We start from the raw sequence: 22,493 nt of genomic DNA on the forward strand, positions 1-22,493 counted from the left end.
GGAGGCCAGATTGCTCTCAGTTCCCAAGCACAAGAAGCTCTGGCACCCACAGCACCCCGTGCCTCGAACACTTCCCCATCTGGCTAGACAGGACTAACTCTCAGACAGCAGCTCAGGCCAGCTCTCCTGTCTGGGGTTTTCCTAGGCCTCAGCAGTGAGCACCCTGGGTGGCCTGGCTGTGTTGGTTCTTGTTGAGGAAATAGGAATTGGAATTGATGAGTCCCAGACAAGATTGCTGGTGTGGAGCCCAAGGTGTGGGGGCACAGACCTGGGGGCGAGCAGAGGGCCGCGCATGCCTGGCCTCCAACGCTGTGGCTTGAACGGATCACTTATTCCTCTTGGAGCCCTCTCTGGGAGACAGAGGGGTCAAATGAGCTTAAAACAGCCCTCAAAAGGCAAATGCACTACAGAAATACAAGAGAGATGACAGCTGATGTCCGTCTCCTTCCTTATCTTGGGCTGGGAAGCTTCCCCAGGTGATTGACCTGCAATGCCCCTCGCTACATGAGAAGCTGGTTTGGACACTGTGCTGCCTCCCCCAGACACGCAGTCTTCACGGAGCCCTGGGGGACAGCCTGAGAACTGTCTTCTGTCCTACCCGGTCCTTAATTGGCAGTATTAGAGTAATGAGTCACAGACAACAACCGATTAATTATCTCCAGTTATAAAAAGCTTCACTTCCCCTTCCTAGCTGTCGAGTGAGCCAGCCTCCTGCTGCCGGCTCCTTCGCTCCCTAGGGGCTGGGGGCAGAAGAGGGCATTTCACCTTTCCCGTTTGGTCCTCAGTTTCCCGTTCCCTTATGTGTCCAGTGTGTGTCCTGGAGCTGGGGGACAGTGAGAGCAAAGGCTCAGGGGAGGTGGGACAGCATCAGGCTCGGGGGACAGGAAGGAGGCTGCCCCCAGGATCCATTCCAGTAGGGCGGGGCCCCTGTTCATCCCAGAACCTTGGAGGGTTCCCAGTCTGGCATTCAAGCCACGCCCACTCTTGCCCCACTTGTAGGGCTCCTGGTCCCATGCTCTTCCTCCCTCTGGCAACTTCCCAAATCCTCCTCCAGCCCCTCCTTTCTTCCCCTTCTGGCAAGTTCTCAATCACATACGCAAAAGCTGCATGTCCTCCCCTCCAGCCCTCATCTTCCTGTGGTTCTTCTCGTAAATCTATCCTGGACTCCAGGTGTGACGTGGCTTGAAGCCTCAAATTCTCCAACAGCATCATGGTAAAACCCGCCCCACAGCAGAGACCTAACAGGGAAACTCATGTAAGCTCTTGCCCCCCCTGCATACAATAGGTACTCAATAAATGTTAACCGTTATTCTTGGGCTTTATTTCCCAGCCTGAGCAGGGCCATGATGAAAGGCTCCTGTGACTCACCACCAGTCTGTCGCCCCATTTCACAGTTGGGGATCAGAGAGGTCTGGCTTCACAGAAGAACTTGACTCAGGGCTTGTCTGAGTTGGGAGGTGCTGGGGAGGCTCCCTCAAGAGGACTTGAAGGGAGGCAGTGCCTGGGCAGGGGGAGGAGAGGGGTCCCCAAGGTCTTCGCCAAGGGAAGGTGGGGATGAGAAGAGGCACAGGCAAAGGTGGAGCCCCTGCCCCTTTTGGGGGCCTTTCCTCTCCAGCCTTGGCAATGCCCCTTCACACCCAGCCTGTGCCCCCAGAGCTCACTCCCGGGCCTGTCGGTTCAGCAAAGCTTATGGAACACCTGCTCAGCCCCGGCCCCGACTCTGAAACACGGGGTCACTATTCCCCTCCCTGTGTCGGGCCAGAGAGCCCAGCCCCCATCATGGTCTCCACCCGGGCATCTAAGGAGGGACTGGGAAGAAAGAGGATGGGGGGAGAGAGAGAGAGAAAGGATGAGCAGGCACCCAGGAGAGAAGCTGGAACCCAGGAAGTGGGTGGGGAAGCGGAATGAGGTGGGTGACAGGGAAGGAGGAGGAGGCTCATCTCAGCTGGGAGCTTTGGTGGGTCGCCTGGGGGGAGCTCACCCCAGTCTGCAGAGGCCCTGACGCCCGGAGCTGCCACAAAACCCCCTCGCAGCCAAGCTGGCCTGGGGTCTCCTGTAGCCCCTCCCACCCTTGCTCCATCCCCGGCATCCCAGATGCTGGCATGTGCAGACACAGCCCCGCTTGGGCTCCCAGTCAGCTCAAAACCGGCCTCAGCCAACGACTTCCTCCACCCTGGGTCTCGTGCTGGCCGCAGCAAGGCCCTATCACTTCCTGACTCTGAAGCCTAGGATAGACCTGCCCTGGGCCCACAGAGGGCTGTGAGATGTCCTGGGGGCTCTGCCTTCCTCCAGCAGCTACTCTGATGAGGACAACCGCCAAGTTGCTCACTGCTGGGGAGCTCAGCCGTCCTCCTCCCTAAGGTCACTGCCCAGGTCCAGATCACAGCTCTGCCCCCTCACTGGCATCCCTGGCTTCTGCTTCCCTGTGCAAAATGGTGGTGATGATATCTACCTCCAGGGCTTGGTGGGAGAAGCGAGAGGGGTCATGTCAGGGCTCAGCACTGTACCCGGCACAGATACCTGGGGCCAGCCGCCCACTGGACTCCTGCCTTTCCCGATGCGGGGAGGACCTGCTGCTGGGCCCTGTCCCTGGGACCTGCCCAGTGGCCTGGAGCAGGCCCTTGCCTCTGTTTGGCATGTCCCCTTCTCTGGGCTGGGAGTGGGGACGTGGTAATGTCAGACCGTGTGCTTACCAGGTAGCACTTGCTTCTTACCCCTTGGGGACTGTGAACCCAGGCTCCTGACTCAGGCCAGGGCTCTGTTGGTCCCCAGCACAGGCAGAGAAGGAGGGCAGGGAGGTAGACAAGCTTTCATATGCTCCCCCAATCCAGAGAGCCCCCCCTACCGTGATACTTGGCCTCTGACCTCAGCTGGGTCAGTCACCCACACTGTTGGCCACTCTAGCCTGTTTCAAGGCTGGCTCAATTTGGACCCTGGGTTCTTTGTTTAGACAAGCAGGAGAGAGGAGGAGAGCTGTTTTCCAGGCAGCAAAGCTTTTAGATAAATACTATTTATCTCCCTCCCTTCCCTCTTGAAGGAGTTGGGTTCCTTCAGGGAAGAAACTAGATCCGGTGGCTAACAGTGCCCCAGGGACGGAAGCGTCAGCTCAGCTGAGGGTCTGGCCTGGGGTGCCGCCTTTCAGCTCGGACAGGCCCGTGGCTCAGGTGATGATGCGATGCCCTGGTGCCAGCCCATGGCCCTGCCAGCTCCCAGGTTCCGGGATGGCCCGGCCCACCTCCTCACCCTCCCCTCCAGCCACCCTCCTGCCCACCTGCCTAGCTGTCAGGAAGCTGAAAACTTTTGGTCACCTTGGGAGGGGGCAGGTGGGGGTGACAGCCCTTCCTCTGGGAGTGTCCCTCCTAGGTGCACCCCTTTCTGCCCAGACCTCAGGAGCAGCCCAGGTCTCAGGTGTCAGGGGAGAGTTCACTGGCTCCATCTGGGACAGGATGGCCTACTTCCCTGCCTGCCTAGTCAGGTAGATTCTGAAATGACCATGGGCCTGTTTTACAGAAGGAAAAATGGAAACCCAGGGGAGCATTGACCTGTCCGGAGCCCCATGGCAGAGTGACGGAGCTGAGATCCTTTCCCCAGGCACTGTGGTGCCCTAGGTCCCCCGCCCCATCCCAGGGTGGCTCACCGGCGTGGTGTCATCGTGGGACCGCTGGTAGCGCTTCCAGCGGCAGCCGTAGATGCCCGTGAGGCAGGAAAGGCACAGCTGGGGCTCATAGTACTGGAGCGGCTGGTGTCTCACCATGCTCTCGCCTGCCGCCCCGGCGCCCGGCCCTCAGGCGCCCATGGAGGCCCCTGGTGGCTCCTGTGGGAGGAAGCACAGGCCTGTGAGGAAGGGGAGGTGCAGGGTCTTGGCCCCAGATGCAGCCCAAATCGCTACCACGCAGTTAGGTGCCAGTCCCCGCCCTGGGCCCTGCCGTGAGGCCTATACAGCTGGAGGCCCGCACACTGGCAGCGCCCCTGGGCTGGTCTCCCGCCCCTCACCCCAGACCCAGTCACCCCCACCACCTGGTGCGGCTTCCTGTGCCCAGAATGCCTTTCCCTTCAAGCTCCACAGGGCGCCATCCTTCCCCTCCTCTCCTTAGGTCTTTGCTCAGAAGTTCTTTCTTCAATCACGCTTTCCCAGCCCCCTCCTATAAAACCTCGACCCCTTCCCAAGGCCCTCAGCCATCCTCAGCTTTATTTTCTCAGTCACGGCCTCTGATGTACTTGGTTGAAAATGGACCAGGCACGGGGTGACCCCGGTATGCCTCCTGTGGCAGGTGGCAGGTGTTGAGTACCGGAATCGATGGATAACTGGACAAACTGAGGCTCAGGGAGAGAAAGGGACGGTGCCCAGCAAGCAGGCCAGTACCGGGCTGGGGCCGGTCTGAGAGTCTGCTCTCGTCCACAGTGTTCATGGCTTTGGGCTCAGGGAATCCTGTTGTGGTTGCGGGAACAAGGAGGGTTGTCTTGTGGGTTGAGTCGCTGCCACGAGCAGCAACTGACCCAGCCCTGCTTGGTACCCTGGAGAAGCCTGCTGGGGGCTCTGCCACTCAGGGCTAGCCTCGGCTACATGGCCTCTGGCTCGGGTGCCTCACACACCCTGACGAGGGGCCTGGGGCTCAGAGAAGCCCGGTGATTTTCCCAAGGAGCCAGGACTCAACCCCGGGGTCCGTGGGACTCCAGAGACTCGAGCCACGTGGTATGTATGGGGTCCTGTCCTCAGTCTTGGGGACAATGTGAACAACGTGAATGCAACAGGCACACTGATGCCCTCAGGGCCCCACAGGGCCAGGGAGAGATAGACAAAGCCTCTCACTTACTGTGTACTAACTCTTCTAGCGAACTTGGGAGGAATTAGCTTTTTATCAAGATCAAATTCAGAAGCCAAAAAATTCACCCTTCTAAAGGGTACAGTTCAGTAGTTAGTATATTCAGTTTTTTGTGTAGTCACAAAGTTATACAACCATCACCACTGATTCCAAAGCATCTTCCTCATCGCAGCAAAACAGCCAGACCCATTAGCACTCGCCGCCCCTCCCCCTCTCCGTCACCCCTCTCCTCTTCCCCCAGACCACTAATGTACTTTCTGCATCTATGGATTTGCCATTTCTGGACTCCTCCTGTCATTGCAGTCATACAGTAGCAGCCCTTTGTGTCTGGCTTCGTTCATTTAATGGTTCTTGACGCTCACCCTGTCGTAGCGGGAGTCAGTGCTGCCTTCCTCCTCAGGGGCTGCAGGACACTCAGTTGAACGGACAGACCATTTTATCCATTCATCAGCTATGAGACCTCTAGGCTGTTATCACTTTCAAGCTATCAGGAATAACACCGCTAATGAACAAGTTATCGCTTTGGAACGGAAGTGCGGAGTCATATGGCAACTCCATGTTTAACCTTCTGAAGAACGGCCAAGAGCCGTTTTCATAAAAACAGCAACAGCGCACCATTTTACATTCCCCACATATCGTTGTTATCACCCCCATTCTCCAGATGGGAAATCTGAAGCACAGAGAAGTTTAGTCATTTGCCAAAGGTCACACAGCAGAGCCTGTCAGTCTGGCTCCAGGGTCCTTGCTCTAACCCGGGGGTTGGCAAAGTATAACTCAGGCACCAGACCTGAGCGGCCGCCTGTTTTTGTATAGCCCACAATCTAAGAATGGTTTCTCTATTTCTATAGTTCGGGGGGGGGGGGGGATCAAAACAAGAATATTTTGTGACACATGAAAATTATGGGAGAGTCAAGTTTCAATGTCCATAAATAAAGCTTTATTGGCTGCGCCACATCGTTCGTTTACATATCGTCTATGGTTGCTGCAACAGAAACTCTAGACTGAAGGACCCACAAAGCCTAGAACTTACTGCTCAGCCCTTGACGGAGGCAGTCTGCTGTCCCTGGCAGCCTCTGGGCTGGCCACTGCAGTGCATGAGCTGGTATTCTGGAAAGAGGAAAGGCAGGTTGTGGGCACTTAGCATGGTGCACGGAGGATCAGAATACGCTTCCAGGAGCCAGCCAGGGGCTGAGGCCTGTCTCTAAGTGCCCCAGGGGCCTCACCAGAGGGGCAGGCTGGGCCTTAGGCCCACCCACTACTTCCACCTTGGCCTCACTCAGGACCTCTACCTACCCTCATCCTCCCCACCCCACCCCCCACCAAATGCTCACCTCAGCACTGGGATTACAGCCTTGGCTTCGCAAAGGGGGTGGGGAATGCATTAGGGCTTTGCTGGGAATATCGACTGACTGACTCGGAGCCTCCTAATTGCTGGGAATTGTGTGATATAGCCTCTGGGCCCGTGGCTCCCCGGGTGGGGGGGGGGGGGGCGCCTGTGGGCCACGGGCGCAGCGGCCCCGGGCTCTGGAAGCCAAGCCCAGCCCAGCGCTTAAGGGCAGTATGGATGGTGTATGGCTGCAGTCTGGGGACTTAGGTCCCATGGGGTTGGGAACAGGGGAGGGGCCATGGGGGGGTGCTCTCAGCTCCAGAAGGAGTGTGTGCTCACAAATGTACTCCCGCATATGCAGCCTTGCGGAGGGGGCAGAAGGCCAAATCTTACCCCAAGATGAGGCCTCTACTGGTCAGATCAATCACGTCTGTCTCACCTTTGCTCTGTGGCTGGGGCCTCTGGGGTTCCTCCCTGATCCTTGGTTTCTCAATCTGTAAAATGGGTAATGGCCTTTGCCAGGACTCCTATAGGAGACCAGATTACAGGGGGAGGGTGCCAGGAGGGCAAATAGCTGCAGGGACCAAGGTACAGCAGCTGGGCATTCTGTGAACAGGAGCCCACACCCAGGCTCCCCTGTTCTCACCCACCTCTCCCCGGACTCCCAGAGCTCAGAACTGATTCCCGCATGTCCTCGGCCCTCCCCTGCCCCAACTCCACACACTGAGCCTTACAAGGCACAGTAATGGAAATTCCACTTCACGTTAGGGAAGCAGAACTGCCTGCACTAGGCCTCAGCCCAGGGATCAGCTGATCGTGGCTCTGAGAATTGCCGTCCCCCCCCCGCCCCCCTGCCCCACGAGTTTTCACACTGTTCATCACTGCAGGGGCATTCTGGGGAGGCAAGTCTCTTCTCTCTCCTCTGCATGCTCTCCTGGGACCTTTTCGTCCACTCCTGGGGCTTCAGTTACCAGGTGTGGCCAAGCCCACTCAATCGTTCCCTCCTGACTGGGTCAGCCAGTGGCTCCTAGCTGCCTCCAAGGGTGTCCCCCAGGCCCTACAGACCCAGCACAGGCCACACCGACCTCCTTAACCACCTCGACCTTTTTCTAACATCCCTCATAGCCTCTTCTCATGAGCCCCTTGGCCACTGGTCCTGCCCGGGTCTCATCTCTCCCCTTGATAGGAAATCCTCTGGCCTCCTATGGGGGTCACACCCCACCAGTCTAAGGCCTGCCCTGTGGCCAGAGTGAGCTCTTTCACAGGCAAGTGGCCAGGATCTGGCCTCTGACTCTCCTAGCTTCACCTTCCAGAACTCGCTGTTCCTTCTGCTAATGAACACCTCCCCACACTTTGAGTCTCAGCTCAGATGTTAAGCTTCTCCAGGGAGCCTCCCCTGAGCTCCAGGTTTGGATCGAGGGTTTCCCAGCTTCCCATAGTCCCAAGTATCCCTCAGTCTTCCCCAGGCACCCTGGGCAAACACGGCTGACAGGCCTGCTTTCCCCATGGAATGGCCCCAGTGATGAGCCACAAGAGGTGGGGGGCACTGGGGACCTTCTGAACTGGACTCCAGTGGGGGCCTGGAAGCTCTGCTAACAGAGGTGTGCTGTTCAGTCACTGAGCAGTCAGACATGGTTCCAGAGACCAGAATCTCCCCAGCTTCCCCCCCCCATACCTCCCCTTCCTGCCAGGGCTAATGACATTACTTAGGATTGATCGATTTCTCCAAGCCACCTCCAGGACTGCTAATACCAGCCAAGTTCCTAAGAAATCCCTAGCTGGGACCTCCTCCTGGCTCTGGGACAAGAGAAAGCCCTCACCTCTGAGCCTGATGTTCAAGGGCACCCCTCAGTCCACAGTTCCATTTTCTGTCCAAATTCCTGGCCCCTGCCCTGAACGTTTACAGCCTCCTATTTTATTTTTTTATTTTATTTTTTTTAAAGATTTTATTTATTTATTTGACAAATATAGATCACAAGTAGGCAGAGAGGCAGGCAGAGAGAGAGAGGGAAGCAGGCTCCCTGCTGAGCAGAGAGCCCGATGTGGGGCTCGATCCCAGGACCCTGGGATCATGACCTGAGCTGAAGGCAGAGGCTTTAACCCACTGAGCCACCCAGGCGCCCCTACAGCCTCCTATTTTATACATGGAAGGGCCCGCAAAGGATTGGGCCTGGGATGCAGTGAGCCCCTGCTAATGGAGCAGGAGCATAATACTGACACCTCCAGGCTCCTCTCCCATTTTGGCATCTTGGGCACAGACCTGACCCTCGTCCCTGCTCTTCCCTCACATGACCACCACCCTCACTGTCCAGGACCATGCTGCCAGCAGCCCCCAAGCCTGTCCTCTCTCCTGAGAGTGGAAAGAATTTCAGGCCAGTTGTCGGTGCCCAGGTGATCTCACGTGATTCCCTGCAGGGGCAGGGAATGGGGCCTGGGATCGAGTCCCGCATCAGGCTCTCTGCTCAGCAGGGAGCCTGCTTCCCCCTCTCTCTCTGCCTGCCTCTCTGCCTACTTGTGATCTCTCTCTGTCAAATAAATAAATAAAATCTTAAATTTTTTTTTAAATTCTTTTAAAAAAGGACCCAAGGCTGCAATAAAAAGGAACAAAACCTGGATATATGCTACAACAGGAATACACAGGGCAGAGTGAAAGAAGCTCGTCACACAAAGTGACATGGATTATACCTGTGTCATCTCCTGATGACAATCTTCCCAAGTCGAGCTCCATGGCCTTCTTTTATGCTTTGGAAACATCGGCCCTAGGTGAATGGATGAACAAACCGGTCCCCCGCAGACAACAGAATCAGTCTCAGTGACAGAGAGAAATGTACAATCGAGCCTCATACACTCATGAAGAGATCCTAACAGCGTGTTGTTCTGTGACAGAGGCCAGTCTGAGAAAAGGCTACACAACTGCACGATTCCAACTCCATGACACGCTGGAAAAGACAAAGCCGTGGGAGCAGCAAAGAGAGCAGAGGTTGCCAGGGGTCGAGGGCGGGAGAAGTGCGCCAGATTTTTAGGGCAATGACATGATTCCATACGAGGCCGTAATAATGGGCGCATGTCATCAGACATTTGTCAAACCCCATAGAATGTCCCACAGCACGAGCGAACCCTGGTGGAAACTAGGACTTTGGTTAATGACACTGTGTCAGCATTGTCTCAGCAGTTGGAACGAATGTACCATCCCAACATAAGATGTCAAGGGGCGCCTGGGTGGCTCAGTGGGTTAAGCCGCTGCCTTCGGCTCGGGTCATGATCTCGGGGTCCTGGGATCGAGCCCCGCATCGGGCTCTCTGCTCGGCAGGAAGCCTGCTTCCTCCTCTCTCTCTCTGCCTGCCTCTCTGCCTACTTGTGATCTCTCTCTGTGTGTCAAATAAATAAGTAAAATCTTAAAAAAAAAAAAATGTCAATAAGGAGGGCATCTGTGGGGGAGGAGGGGAGGGGAGAGTATAGAGCAGTTCTTTACTTTGTGATTGATTCTTCCGTAAACCTAAAAATGTTTTCCAAAGGCTATTAATTAAGTACCTATGCATTCAATTTGATACCTATATCAGTCGACTGATGAATAGATAGATAGGCAGGAGGGAGAGACTGAGTGATTCATCCAAAGCCAAACTGCTAACTGGGGAGGAGGGAAGATGTGAACCCAGGACTGTCGAGTCTCTCCATGGCCCCAGCCCCAGGGGGAAGGTCTGCCCACATTCCTGCTGCCTTCCATGTCTGCGCCGGCCACGACGCCCAGCAAACTGCACATCAAAGGGCCAAGCCCAATATTTTGGTTGGCACCAGGGGAGCAGGGGTGGGGAATGGGGCTGAGAACCCAGGGGAGGAAAAGGGAAACCCCTGATGAGGAGGAGGAGACCTGAGCTTCTCCAGCAGCCTGCCAGGGCCTCAGGGAGGGAGGCCGGGCACACGCGTGCACAAGGAACAGCCCCCTTTCTCCTTGGCCACAACTGCCCTCACTGGCCTCCACCCCAGCCCAGCCTTGGGTGACCAGCAAGCTGGGTGACCCCACAAGCCTCTGGCCTCGGCTTTCCTGTCTCGGGATACATGACACCAGATGATAGCCTTTTAACCACTTGTTTTCTCTTCAGCCTCCGGAGAAAACCGGAGACAGGGCAGGACAGGAAGGAGGGAAAGACAAACCCCATGGTCCTTGCCCAGTCTGAGAAGAGGCTCCTCCCCTCCCAAGAGTAATGCTGGGAGCCCTGAGTGGGCTGCTGAGTAGAACAGTCAAAACAACGATGACAGCTGCAGGAAGGCCTGTGACATGGTTAGAGCCCCAGACCAAGGCTGCCCCCGCCAACATGCCTCCACCATCTTTGATGAGGACCATGGTACAGGTAGTCACAGGCTTGGTAACTCACAGTGATGACCCCAACATTCTCTTAGAGTAAAACCCCAGGCATAAAAGGCACAGGGCTATGAGGACACCTTCCCATAGTGCTCAGGGAACACGGCCTCCCTGTGGTCCTTCCTCACTGCCCCACGTCCATTGCCTGTGCTCAGCGCAGGTGTGCCTGTGAACGGCCTTTGCTCTGGGCCCCTCCGCCCATCTTCAAGGCCTGGAAAACTCCTACTGAGCTCAGCTCAAAAACCCCTCTTCCAGGAAACCTTCCCTGCCCATGTCAGGGTCTCTTCTGGGTCTCACTAACTCCTGTGCCTCCTCGGATCCCGGTGCTAATCATTGCAGGGTGACTTCTAGGACAGGGCAGACTTATGCGGAATTCAGAAGTAAGGAAGGATCTGTGGCAAAGTGGGGGGACGCAGGGGCTCTAGATAGGGGAAGAGCACAAGGAAAGCCTGGTGGCTGGGAGGCATGAGCAGGGCTGAGGGCAGCCCCAGGCTCCAGCCAGAAAGTGAAGCCCCATATGGGCACCATCTGGAGGGGTGAGGGCTGTTGCCAACAGGAGACTCCTCGCCCTCTGGGATGCCAGGGGTAGCAGGGCACCTCCAGGTCACCCATCAAGATACCAAACCCAAACCCACTGAGACAAATCCCTGGCTCTGGCTCAGTGGTCAAAGCTTGGGCTCTGCAGGAGGCTCAAAGAATCAATCAGGTCGTAATTACGGTCATTATTCGTCTCTTTCCACAGTGGTGCCAGGGCTGCCTGTTTATCCAACACTTCCGTGCCAGGAGACCTCTGATTTCCCTTCGCCTCCGAGCAGGCCAAGCCAGACTGATAGTCCGGGCTGGCTCCAGACCCCAGCAATGGGCTCCCCAGTTCTTCCGCCCCACTTGGCCGTCCTCCTGCAGAAAGGGCTCCCTGCTTCTCCCTCGGGATGGGATGGCTTCCTTGGAACTGTGGCCTCGGGGATGATTTATCCCCTACCTAAAGCTCTTGAGCTCCCTCAGTCTATGTTTAAGAAGCCTCCGCTCTGTGGCAGGCTCTGCTGGGAGCCAAGAATGATTCACAGGAATGAGACGTGAACCTTCCTCTCGAGGAGACAAGCACGCTGCCCAAACGGCAGCTACAGCTACAGCCCGCGCCGGGTGCTTTCCAGCACACGCGGGCCTCCACACACCGGTTCACAGAACATCTGGCCAGCTCCGCAGGGAAGCAGCAGATCCAGGATTTACAGACCGACAGGGAGGGGAAGCTGGTGGAGACCTGGATAGGTGTGCCAAGCTTCAGTGAAGGCCCTACAGGGACAGACACGGGGGTCTCGGGCGTGTTTGCGGCTGCAGGCTGGACAGGAGCCAGGAATGGACCCTGCCCAGGGGACCTGGCTTCTCTTGACATAGGCAGGACCACTGTTTCCCAAGTCGGGACTAGGTGTGTGGGCCGAGTAGTTCCCGGGAATGACCTGGCCTTGCCCCAAATGTGGAGCTTAGCATCTCAGAACTTAAAATCTCTAGCTCCAAGCTCTCAGAACAAGGGTCTTAGAATCGACTCACTCACGACTCATACAATCACGAAATCCTGGTGCAGTCCAACAGGGATCTAAGAACTATCCTTGGATTTTCAGACTATCTTTGGATTTCAGACCATTTCAAATGTCAGCAGAGAAAGATCTGGAACATTCCATCCAGCCACCCTTCTCATGCAGAAATCCCCTATACAGCTCCTAGGGGTGGCTCCCCAGCACAGCCGCCTGCGTGGGCTTGCATACATCCTGTGACAGGCCCCTCCCTCCCTGGAGGGCTGACTTCTTCCCCCCCCCCCCCCCCCCGCCCCGAAGCTGCCAGGACCCCTACCCCTGCTACCCACTGGCACTGACAGCTTCTCCCCAGAGCAGGCAGGGCGAGCAAATATTCTCAGGGCTTCTGGCAGGTCCTCAAGGATCAATCTGGGGGCTTGGTGAAGGGGAGCCTTCCATCAACCTCTCGTCTCGGCTGACACCCCAGTCCCTCCCAGAAGCACGGTGATTCAATCACAGGGACTAGGCTGACTTTTCCCGAGGCCTCTCCCTGGGTCCTCGTGAAGGGGGACACCCAAATGGGAGGAAAAGGAGAAAGCTGAGTCTGGCAGGGACTTGCACTGAGCAAATCTGTCCCTTCCCAGTTTTTACCCCCCGAGGGAATGGAGAGCAATGATTTATTTTATTTATTTATGTAAAACAGCAGTTATCATACAAACCCGAGCAGGCCCTTGGGGTTGGGGAGAGAAGCAAGGCCTACCACTTAAGGAATCTTTCTCTTGCTTCCTTCCCCTTATACCTACCTGCATAGCCTCACCTCCCCCTTACCCCTCTTCACAGCACTCTGCTCCAAGCACACCACATTATCCCGTCTCCCTACCTCCACACCTTTTGCTCAGGCTGGGCCCTCTGCCAGGAAAGTCCTTCCCACCACCCCAGTTCAAGTCCTATCCATCTTAACAAATGGACCTTGTGCAAAGCTTGGTCTGATCCCCCCACCCCCCAGAAGCCCACCGCCTCCTGTCTGTGTTCCCGTCATCTGGCAGAACCCTCCAGACATGATCGCAGGCCTCAGTGCCCAGTAATTATCTGCTTCCATAGCTGCCTTGCCTACCAGGCAGAGATTTCAGAACCATTTAGCCAAGCTCTTCTGAGGAGCCCAGTGTCTGTGACCCTGCACGGGGTGACGGGGACACAAGATATCCCAGTCCCCATCCCCGCGAGGGGAGTCACTGTGCAGGGGGCCTGTGTCTCTGCGCTGGGCCTGGCACCAAGGAGGCCGCGGGGTTATCTGTCAGTTGGAAAAGCTGGTTGAATGTGCAGCAGAAGGAAAGGAGATCAGAGCCTCTCAAACCACGCGACTGCGCAGCCATTTCTGAGCCCTTTCCACTTCTGCTCCTGAAGAATAATTAGCCTCTCCCAATTGACAGGAGAAAGGGTTACTAAAAAAAGTCTCAATTAAATATTTTCTCCCACAATTTTTGCTTAACCCCCTGAGATCTGTTTACACACATCTGCTCTGGGTCTAGCACAAGATGACCTCAGCGTTAGCACAGAATGCTGACTTCCTGTCACTCTGTCTCTCTTCATCGTGGTGTCCTGTGAAGGACAGGGGCCCCTCTACTTCCAGGATATCTGAGAACCAGGGGCCTAACCTTTTCTTCCCTCCGTTCAAATGTCTAGGTCTCCCTTCCATAACCAAAGAAAACTGGACTTACTCAAATGCTGAGGAAGAAAGCTGCAGGAATTTGCTGGCCCAGCATGCCTTGAAAGTTCATGCCAGTTCCATGATTCAAGACTTCCAATTCCACCATTTGCTATTCATTCCTTTGGCTGAAGCATTACTTTCTCTAGGATTATCTTTTAAAATACCGATCTCTCCTGGAAGTGGGAGCCCTTTAAACTCCCAAATTGAAGGTCAAGGAAACTTAGTTTAATATATGGCTCCAAAGGCAGGAAACCACAGGGACTGAGAATGTGCACTGAGAGCCAGTCTGCCTGGGTTTGAGACCCAGTTCTACCACCTACTAATTGGTATAATACCACCAGACCTCAGCCTCCTTATCTATAAAGTGGGGATAATAATAGCACCTCATGGGTTGTCGTGGGGATGAAATGAGTTAATATGTGTCAGGGGCTTAAGCAAGTCCCTGGTACACAGGAAAGAATGGTTTACCAGACAGCTCTACTGAGGGCTTCTGATTATTATTACTCTGGGTTTTTTTTTGTAAACTGCATGGCGCTGTCCCTGTGAGCAGCCAGCAGTGCTGCCCTCTGTAGCTTGTCTCTAACTTCCCCCTCCCCCACCCCAACACTTCCCTTTGCTTTTCTTTACCTGGAAGAAGGTATCAGTGGCTGTGACCGGGGCTCCTGAGGATGTCCTATCCACGGAGGAGGTGATGTCACTTCCCTGGGACAGCTGAGGGGACAAGGGGACAAACCCAGTTGGATCACTTATCAGTCCACCCTGCCTTCTCCTCTCCCACCTGACCCTTTGCAAGTCCCCACGCGTGCCCACCCTGTGCTGAGTGTGGGCCCCAGGGATGGGTCCCACCTTGTCGCTGCCCAGGGAAGCTGCTGAGCTGACGGGGGGATCCAGCTGTGAGCCACCAGACCCCACCCAAGCAATCCTATCTCCACGCATGCTGCCCACAAAACAGCCCTAACCCCAAACCCAGGGCAACCAGTACCCCAAACCACTCCCGCCCCCTCCGGAACCCACAGAAACACAATCCAAGTCTCAGCTGCCCTGAAGAAAGACTGGGGCTGCTTGTGGCTCCTGGGGTGAGGGGGCTGAGGTCTTTTCGTGCAGCCCAGAGACCTGCTTCTCTGGAGGTAGCCACCAAACCAGCCGCTCTTCTAACCCAGCTACCGAGGGAGGGCCAGGGGGTTGGAGGCCGGATCCGGGGCACCGCAATTATATGGCTAACTTCTGACTCATGCGCTGCCTCCCCCATCCCCAGCTCCTACAGCCAGCAGGGCAGGCCTCCTGTCCAGGAACTGGGAGGAGAGACGGTACCAATAGGCCGTGGTGAGGAAAGGAGAAGGGAGGTAGCCCTGGGACAGTGCTGCAGGCTTGCAAGGATGCGGCCACATCACCCACAAGGGCTGGTGTGGCTGGAAGCCTCCCTGGGCCTCTCAGAGAGTCAGAGGCAGAGCTAGGCCTGGGACCTTGGCCTCCTGCTGCTGTGCAGACCCACAGCAGGGTGGCTCAGGCCCACTGCCCAAGCCCATGCCAACATGAGAACTCTCTGATGCGATCGGGCCCTGGAGTCACACGCTGGCAAGAAACACACGGCCAAGGCTCAGCCTCAGACCAGAGGGGGATGGAGCTTAGAAGTGACATTGAGCTCCTGAGACACAGACCCCCAGGGCACCCGAACCCTGTCTCCTTCTACCTGCAGTCCCCAGCTTTCTCCCAGTGCTACCTCTACGAAGCTTTCTTATTTCTTGTGTCTTCCATTAGGACCCTAAGTGACAGATGGACTATAAATAGAGCAGGGCTTCTCAAACTTCAGTGTGCAAACAAATCACCTGGAGACCTTGTTAAAACACAGTCTGACACAGTGTTTTCTAGGAGGTCTAGACCAGGACCTGAGATTCTCCACATTTTTTTAAAGATTTTATTTATTTATTTGATATATAGAGAGAGACAGCAAGAGAGGGAACATAAACAAGGGGAGTGGAAGAGGGAGAAGTAGGCTTCCTGCTGAGCAGGGAGCCTGAAGCAGGGCTTGATCCCAGGACTCTGGGATCAAAACCCGAGCTAAAGGCAGATGCTTAACAACTGAGCCACCCAGGCACCCCCCAAGAACACAGTTGTTAATGCATGCGCACTGGGGTCAAACTGTCCAAGTTAGAATCTTGACTCTTACTGTGTCACCTTGGGCAAGTTACCTAACCTCTCTGTGCCTCCATCTCCTTATTATAAAATAGCAACAATGACAACAGTATTAAACCTGACTCATGGGGTTGATGTGAAGATTACATTATGTAAAATGCTTAAACTGATTCTTCTTTCAAATTTAAAAATGGAGACTCTGAGAGGTGGGCACAGCCAGCAAGGTGGCAGAGCCAGAATTCAACCCCAAATCTCTTCACACACACCCTGAGACACCGAGCTGTCACAGAACGCCACAGCCAGCAATTCTTCCTCCACACGTGGAGACTGAGGCCCAGAGAAGGGTGGGGAGCAAATTCATGAGAAAGTTGGTGTCACAAATCCAGGTTGATGACTCCCAGCCTCCTGCTCTTTCCACCTCATCATCCATCCTTCTGCACTTAAGAGAAAGTGACACAGATTCTCTTTGAGGGGTCCCAGCCTCTGCTGTCAGCCCACACATGGCCGGTAGCTAGCCTGGAAGCCAGATGTGGGAAAGGCTGGATGTGGAGGCTGCCCGCCTGCCTGCCATGGCCTGGGTTTCCCTGCACTCTCAGAGCCCTGCCCAGCAGGCTGGGTGTGAACAGTCTGGTGGCCTCCTTCCATCTCCATCTCCTCCTACCTCCAGTCTCTGGCACTGTGTGGTCTCGGGGTCCCCCTGATGGGGTGGCAGGCAGAAAGAAGGGGACATGCCTTGGGCCCGGTTCCACCCCCACCTTGGTTTCCCAGCACAGGGCCAGTGGGAGCCTGTGAGCCACTTCAAGGAAGTGCTTGGCCCCAAACAGGAAGTGGCTCTTTAAGCTGAAAACCCCTTCAGGATCCCCCAGGGCCCTGAGCAGCAGGTGGCTGGGGGAGCAGAGCCTGACCAAGATGCCTGGGATACAGTAACACCTATTTGGACTTTACTTGAAACTCAAACATGACGTCCATCCCCTGGACTGTGAAACGTGGCCAGGGGCTTTTTTGCTATGTGATCTTAGGTACATCAGTGCCCTTCTCTGAGCCTTTATTCCTTCATCTGCAGGATGTGGGGCGGCATTACAAGACTGCCTAAAGGGACACCTGGGTGGCTCAGTCGGTTAAACATCTGCCTTCAGGTCAGGTCATGATCCCAGGGTCCTGGGATCGAATCCCTCATCAGACTCCCTGTAGGAAGCCTGCTTATGCGTGCATGCGCTCTCCCTCTCTCCGACAAATAAATAAAATATTTTAAAGAAAACAAAAAAACAAGACTGCCTGTGGCCTGGCATTCCACAATGAAATGAAGGGTTGGAGGAAGCGAGTATGGGTTTTAAATAAATGAGAAAAGGCATATATGAATGAAAGGCATGAGTAATACGGACACATAGATTAAAACGCCGGCCAAAGGACAAGCTCCATCATTTATCTGCTCTTAGCTGTACGATAGAGATCTCACCGATGAAATCTCCTCCCACTCCCTGAATCACCCTGAGGGACAGGGAAGAAAGGCCACTGCCCAGAGCCCACACATCACAGAAACAAGCTCACAAATGAACATGGTAGAGAACATAGGGGAGCCATGGGATATCTGTGGGACGCGCAGGCGTAATCTGCTCCCCTCACGCCACTCAGGCCCCCCTAAACCCCTTCTCCATTCCTTGGGCATGAAGAACAAAAGGTGATTCTGTCCAGATGAATAACTGTGGGTCACTCTGTTACCGATCGGGGAGAAGGACACTATGTGGTGGTAGCCTGGTCGGGGGGGAATGGGAGGGGACCAAGAGGCAGGAAGGTTTAGGGGCAAATTCAACTTGTTTAATCCTTTCTCTCAGACTGCAACGAGCAATGGCTTCTTGCATAACAGAGTATCTGTTTCCCAGGAACGCCGAGCAGCTTTATTATTTATTTATTTTTGGCTTTTCCCCCTGTTCCACTTCGTGGTTCTAAGAGGGTGGTGCCCACAATAAATGCACAGAGTGGCTGAAGAACATGCTACGGTATCTTAGAATTCACATCACTCTGATTAATGTGAATGAAATGGGACACAAATTCTTTACATTGACACGAAAGGCTGGGACTGAATGGTTTCAATTCTATAAATGTTCAGAAAGTTGAATATTTCATCTCTATTCAAATGATTTTATTTTAAAATATGATATTCATTGATTATAATGTGTATAGTTTTGATTTCCATACATAATTTCAAGGCATAAAACTTATTTTTGAAGAGACAAGATCTCCTTTCTTTGCATTTAATTTACATTTTTGATGGAAATATACTCAAATTCCATGCACCTTAAATATAACTACATTTTGTTTTGATCCTTCAGACTGTTACTCTCAGTACCTAATTTTCAAATGATGTGCAAATCTTGATTATAACACTATAACTGTGGCAATCTTGCTAAATGAACAAATATATTTTATGAAATGAATAAGGAGTAATGTCTTACCTCTCATCGAAACATCACTGGCCTACCAACGAAACACCCAGATGTGTACTTGTAATTACGTTCGGTCTTCTTTGCTATTTTGTCAATTTCAGTTATATAAAATCATCACTTTACATGTATATTTTAATTTCTATCATGAAGATATAATTGTCAAGGTGAGAAAATCAAATTAATTGTCTGGGCTTGTTTTATAACCTTCAAATACCCAACAGAGATCTATGGGCCTCTATTTGGATTTCTGCCCTGGGCCCTGCACACTTTGCACAGGGCCTGCCTGTCTACCCCCTGCTCTTCGGGGGGTGGCAGGGAGGTTGGGGTGGCAAGCAGGCAAGGAGGAGCCCAGGCCTCAGGATAGGTCTTGCAGTGCCCTAGTCGTTAAGCCTGGTGAGAATAAGACCCTGCCAATCTGAGCACAGAGGACGAATCCCACAGACGGCTGTCAGTCATGCTAGTGATTAACAGCAGTGACGGAGCACTCGGCTACCCAGCTCAGTCCGTACCCATCATGGTGAATTTAGTTCAGGTTCCAAGTTAGACAGGGCTGGAGGCTGGAGCCGGGTCTCCCAGCTAGGGAGCTCTGTGGGATTCTGCTTCTGGAAGTGGAGAGAGAGCATGTGGGCCTGAGGGAACAGTGGAAGCCCAAGGAAGCTCTCAGAAGGCCCGGTGTTTGTGTGGCCCATGCTGTCGTGCGGTACCTCTTCCACGGCCCCTTTCTTACAGGCAAGAGGAGCTGTCACTTATTGGAACTTCCTCTGGGCCAGACTCCAGGTGATCAGCTCCATATACGCTCTATTGGAATATAATCCACAGATGAATTCTCAGGAGAGACATCTGTCGTGCTCCACCCACGTTCCCTGGATCCCTTTACCGTTCAGGGGCATACCAGCTTGCACGATCCCTCCTAGCGGCCAACATGTATGGAAGTGTGTGGGCAGACCACCCAGAACCTGCCGGAATCCCTTCGTTTGCAGTCATGGTCATTCCCTGGGGCCCCCTTTACCACGACCACCTGGGTAAAGGTCTGAGTTCTCCAGCGTCCTTGCTCTGGCAGTCAGCGCTGGTCCCCTGTCCCCAGAGCTCCCGTGCAGACTGAGCCAAGCACCCTTCCACTCTTGCTTTTCCTCCTCTTTCTGGTTCTACTTTCCCTATGCCCTTAGCAGCTTCTTTTCTGGGAAAACTTCTTAATAAATCACTCTCACCTGAATCCTTGCCTCACGGTCTGCTTCTAGATCACCCAACCCAAGACAGCTAGGTGATCGGTACCGTTAATTTTCCCATTTCAGAGACAAGGAAACTGAGGCTCAGACTTAGTAGTTAAAGTTAAAGCTTCTTCATATGGCAAGCAGCAAAATGGACTTGAGGTGGGCAAAGGCTGAGCCCTGAGCCCTCTACCAGCCAGCATGGTCTGATCTGCTTACAGCCCTCAACGCTGTCCCCTCCTGGCCATCTGAGCTAATTTTCATTTTTTTTATTAGAAGGAAAGCAGGAGGATCTGTAGATGATCCAAGGAGAATGACTAAGTCCTCAGATTCTTCTGGTTGGCTCAGATCCCGTTTTGGTCAATCCTTGTGAATCAGGGCGGGTCTGACATTCTGGGAATGCAGGGAGACTTCAAACCAACTTTATGAAAACAAGTTGTAAAAACACTGGCCGCCACTCAAAGAGGCCGGCTGATCAGCTTGGCTCCACGGAACAGGGTTGAACAAGTTCACCAGAAGGGAACACGCAGCAGGACGGACTTCGGCTAGACCCAGAGGAAGAACTTCCCGGTCACTGGGAAGAAAGGGAGTGCTCTCTGGAAAGGGGTGGAGGAGGACAAACTGGGTGAGACTCGTCTGTTGATTGCCCCTGGAAGGAGCCAGCCCCAAGGTGGTGTACGAGGTGGAGGACGAGGAGGGGGAATCGGGCTGTGAACACCTGCTCCAGTTCCCTGCAGGCCAACCCTGCCCCGGCTCCCCCAGGGAGCCGGGTGTGTCCTCCTTGGAAGCCTGAGGATCCCTGCCCTGACCTCCCCAGGCTTTTCTTGTTTGCAGCAGCTCCGAAGTCACCCTAGAGCCCTGAGACAGAAAAACATGGGCTCGCAACTCCGCCCCGCCCTGAGCGTCATTGCTGACTTGGAACCTGCTTTATGAGGATGCTCGGTTTGTGGGGTTCCTGCTTCCTAGGACGCCAAAAGTCTCCGCAGGAAAGGGTTCCCCGATCCTCCCACCACCAACGTGAATGGAGGTCCTGGAGCCTGGCAGAGCTCAGGGCAGGACTGAGGGCTGCCACCTCCTTCTCCCCAGCTCCATACAACCATTCCTCCAGGAAAATCCCCTGGCCCCTGCAGAGGACTAAAGAAGGTGCTCCTAGCCGGTCTCACCCACTCCTCCCTCCAACCTCCACTGGGGTGGCTCCTTCGAGGCGGCAATGAACAGGCATGAGTCTCACCCAGTTGGTTCCCCTCCACCCCTGTCCAGCCTGCACTCTGTTGCCTTCCTTCCCTCTCATCCAAACCTCTGAAAGAGTTGTCTACACTCATGTCCCCTCTTCCTCCCTCCCACCTGCTGCTAAACCCACAGCCCTCTGTTCCTGCCAGGTTCAACCGTGACCTTCACACGAGTGAGCCCACTGGGCAGCTCTCAGTCCTCCCTGACACCGTGGGCTTCACCCTCCTTCTGGAAACATCCTTCATTCCTGGCATACAGGACATCACTTGCTCTGGCTTCCCTCCTTTTCTCCAGGCCCCTCCCTCTGCCCAGGCCTCATGCAGCATTTCTTCCCAAGCCCTTTGTTCTCCCTTGCCCTTCACCTCTTCCTTGTGCAAGATCATCCAGCAGTTCCATCTCTGTCTGGACCAAGCTCAAAGCCCGAGTATTCAGTGACCTCTGGTCATCCTGGCCTGGGAACCTCATACCCGTGGTGGCCCAATAGGAACCCATCACATTCCCCTAAGCACCCTCCACCCCTGTCCCTATCTCAAGAAACCTCCATTCTCCAGTCTTCCAGGCCTGGCAGATGAGAATCACCCTTCCCACCCACCTTCCTCAAGCCCCTAGGCCTACCTGAGACCTGTTCCCCCAACCTTTTCCCCTCAGCTCCCACCAAAAAGCCCTCAAGTCTCAGTTCAAACTCCTCCTGCAGGAAGCCTTCCTTGACTTTCCTGGTAGATCGGGCATGCCTCTTTCTGTTTTCGTGAGCCCTACACAGCCCGCTTCAGCAGCCACGCTGTGTCCAGCTGCGTCCTGATGCCCCCGAATGGCTCTGGAAGGGCAGAGGCAGTGCCTGATCTGGCTGTGGGTCCTAGCATCCCGCCCAAGTTCTACACACAAGAGCCCCTGGGAGAGAGTCCCCAGACCTGGGGAACTCATCTTTCTGCTGAATTTGCCCCATCGGTGAGCTCTGGATCACCCCTCTACCCAAACACCTCCAAGGGTAAAGGTTGTCTCTGCTCCACCCCTCCCCCCGCGCCGGGGCTTAAAACCAGGAGCTCTAACAGTCCCATGTAGACACCGTCTAACCTGTCTGCAGTGTTAAGGCGAGACTCCCCGGGGCCTGCAGGAAAGCAAGGGGCCCCTCTCATCCACGTGCGAGCACACGCACAAACACATAGAGGCAGGCACACACAAATACAGAGTACACGCTCACAGGCAGCCCGGTCAAATACACACGGACGCACGCGCACAAACACAGGCTCGTGGAGGTGTAGACAGGCCCACAGACGCAGCATCCTGGAAGCAGCATGGACTTGGGCTTCTGCCCTCATGGGGACCATGGGTGCCAAGAGTCAAGGTTGGCTTGGCTGGGGCTCAGGGCTGGCTCTTGCCTCCCCATGGCGGCCCACATGCCCCGCCGAGTAATCCTTGGCTGTTGCCTTCCCCAGAGGCAGCACCAACATCAGACGAAGAAGCCAGCCTTGGCAAGTCCACCTGATCGTCAGGACAGAAGGGTCTGGAGGGCTGCTGGGGGTTGCTCCTTTACAGGTGAGAGACAGGTGACTTTCCCAGGGCCACATGACTGCTAAGCCCTTCTTCTCTTTCACTGAAATCCTGTGCCCAGCCACCTCACCCTCAGGACGGAGCACCCGGCAGGGCCATGGAGAATGGCTGGGAGGAGGCTTCAGGAGCAGAGCAGAGGTTGGAGGGGCTCGCAGGGAGGAACCCAGGCCTACAGAGCTCTTATTCCTGCTGAACAGAATCAGA

General features: G+C 54.8%; 1 protein-coding gene across 7 annotated transcripts in view; it reads right to left on the reverse strand.

Annotated features, from left to right (window-relative positions):
- GDPD5 (glycerophosphodiester phosphodiesterase domain containing 5) overlaps positions 1-22,493 on the reverse strand; it is an 81,687-nt gene that overhangs the window by 37,077 nt on the left and 22,117 nt on the right. For 3 of the 7 annotated variants that reach the window (XM_046016074.1, XM_046016073.1, XM_046016080.1), the window contains exons 2-3: positions 14,354-14,437; positions 3,638-3,814 (exon numbers count right to left, since the gene is read on the reverse strand). In XM_046016074.1, coding sequence (XP_045872030.1) covers positions 3,638-3,754 — 117 coding nt within the window. In that variant the 5' untranslated portion in view covers positions 3,755-3,814; positions 14,354-14,437. Of the gene's footprint in view, positions 1-3,637; positions 3,815-5,853; positions 5,931-14,353; positions 14,438-22,493 lie in introns of all 7 variants that reach the window. The other 4 variants (XM_046016077.1, XM_046016076.1, XM_046016079.1 and 1 more) reach the window with 2 other exon arrangements.

Source organism: Meles meles, chromosome 8 (genome assembly GCF_922984935.1).
Source record: "Meles meles chromosome 8, mMelMel3.1 paternal haplotype, whole genome shotgun sequence".
NCBI lineage: Eukaryota > Metazoa > Chordata > Mammalia > Carnivora > Mustelidae > Meles > Meles meles.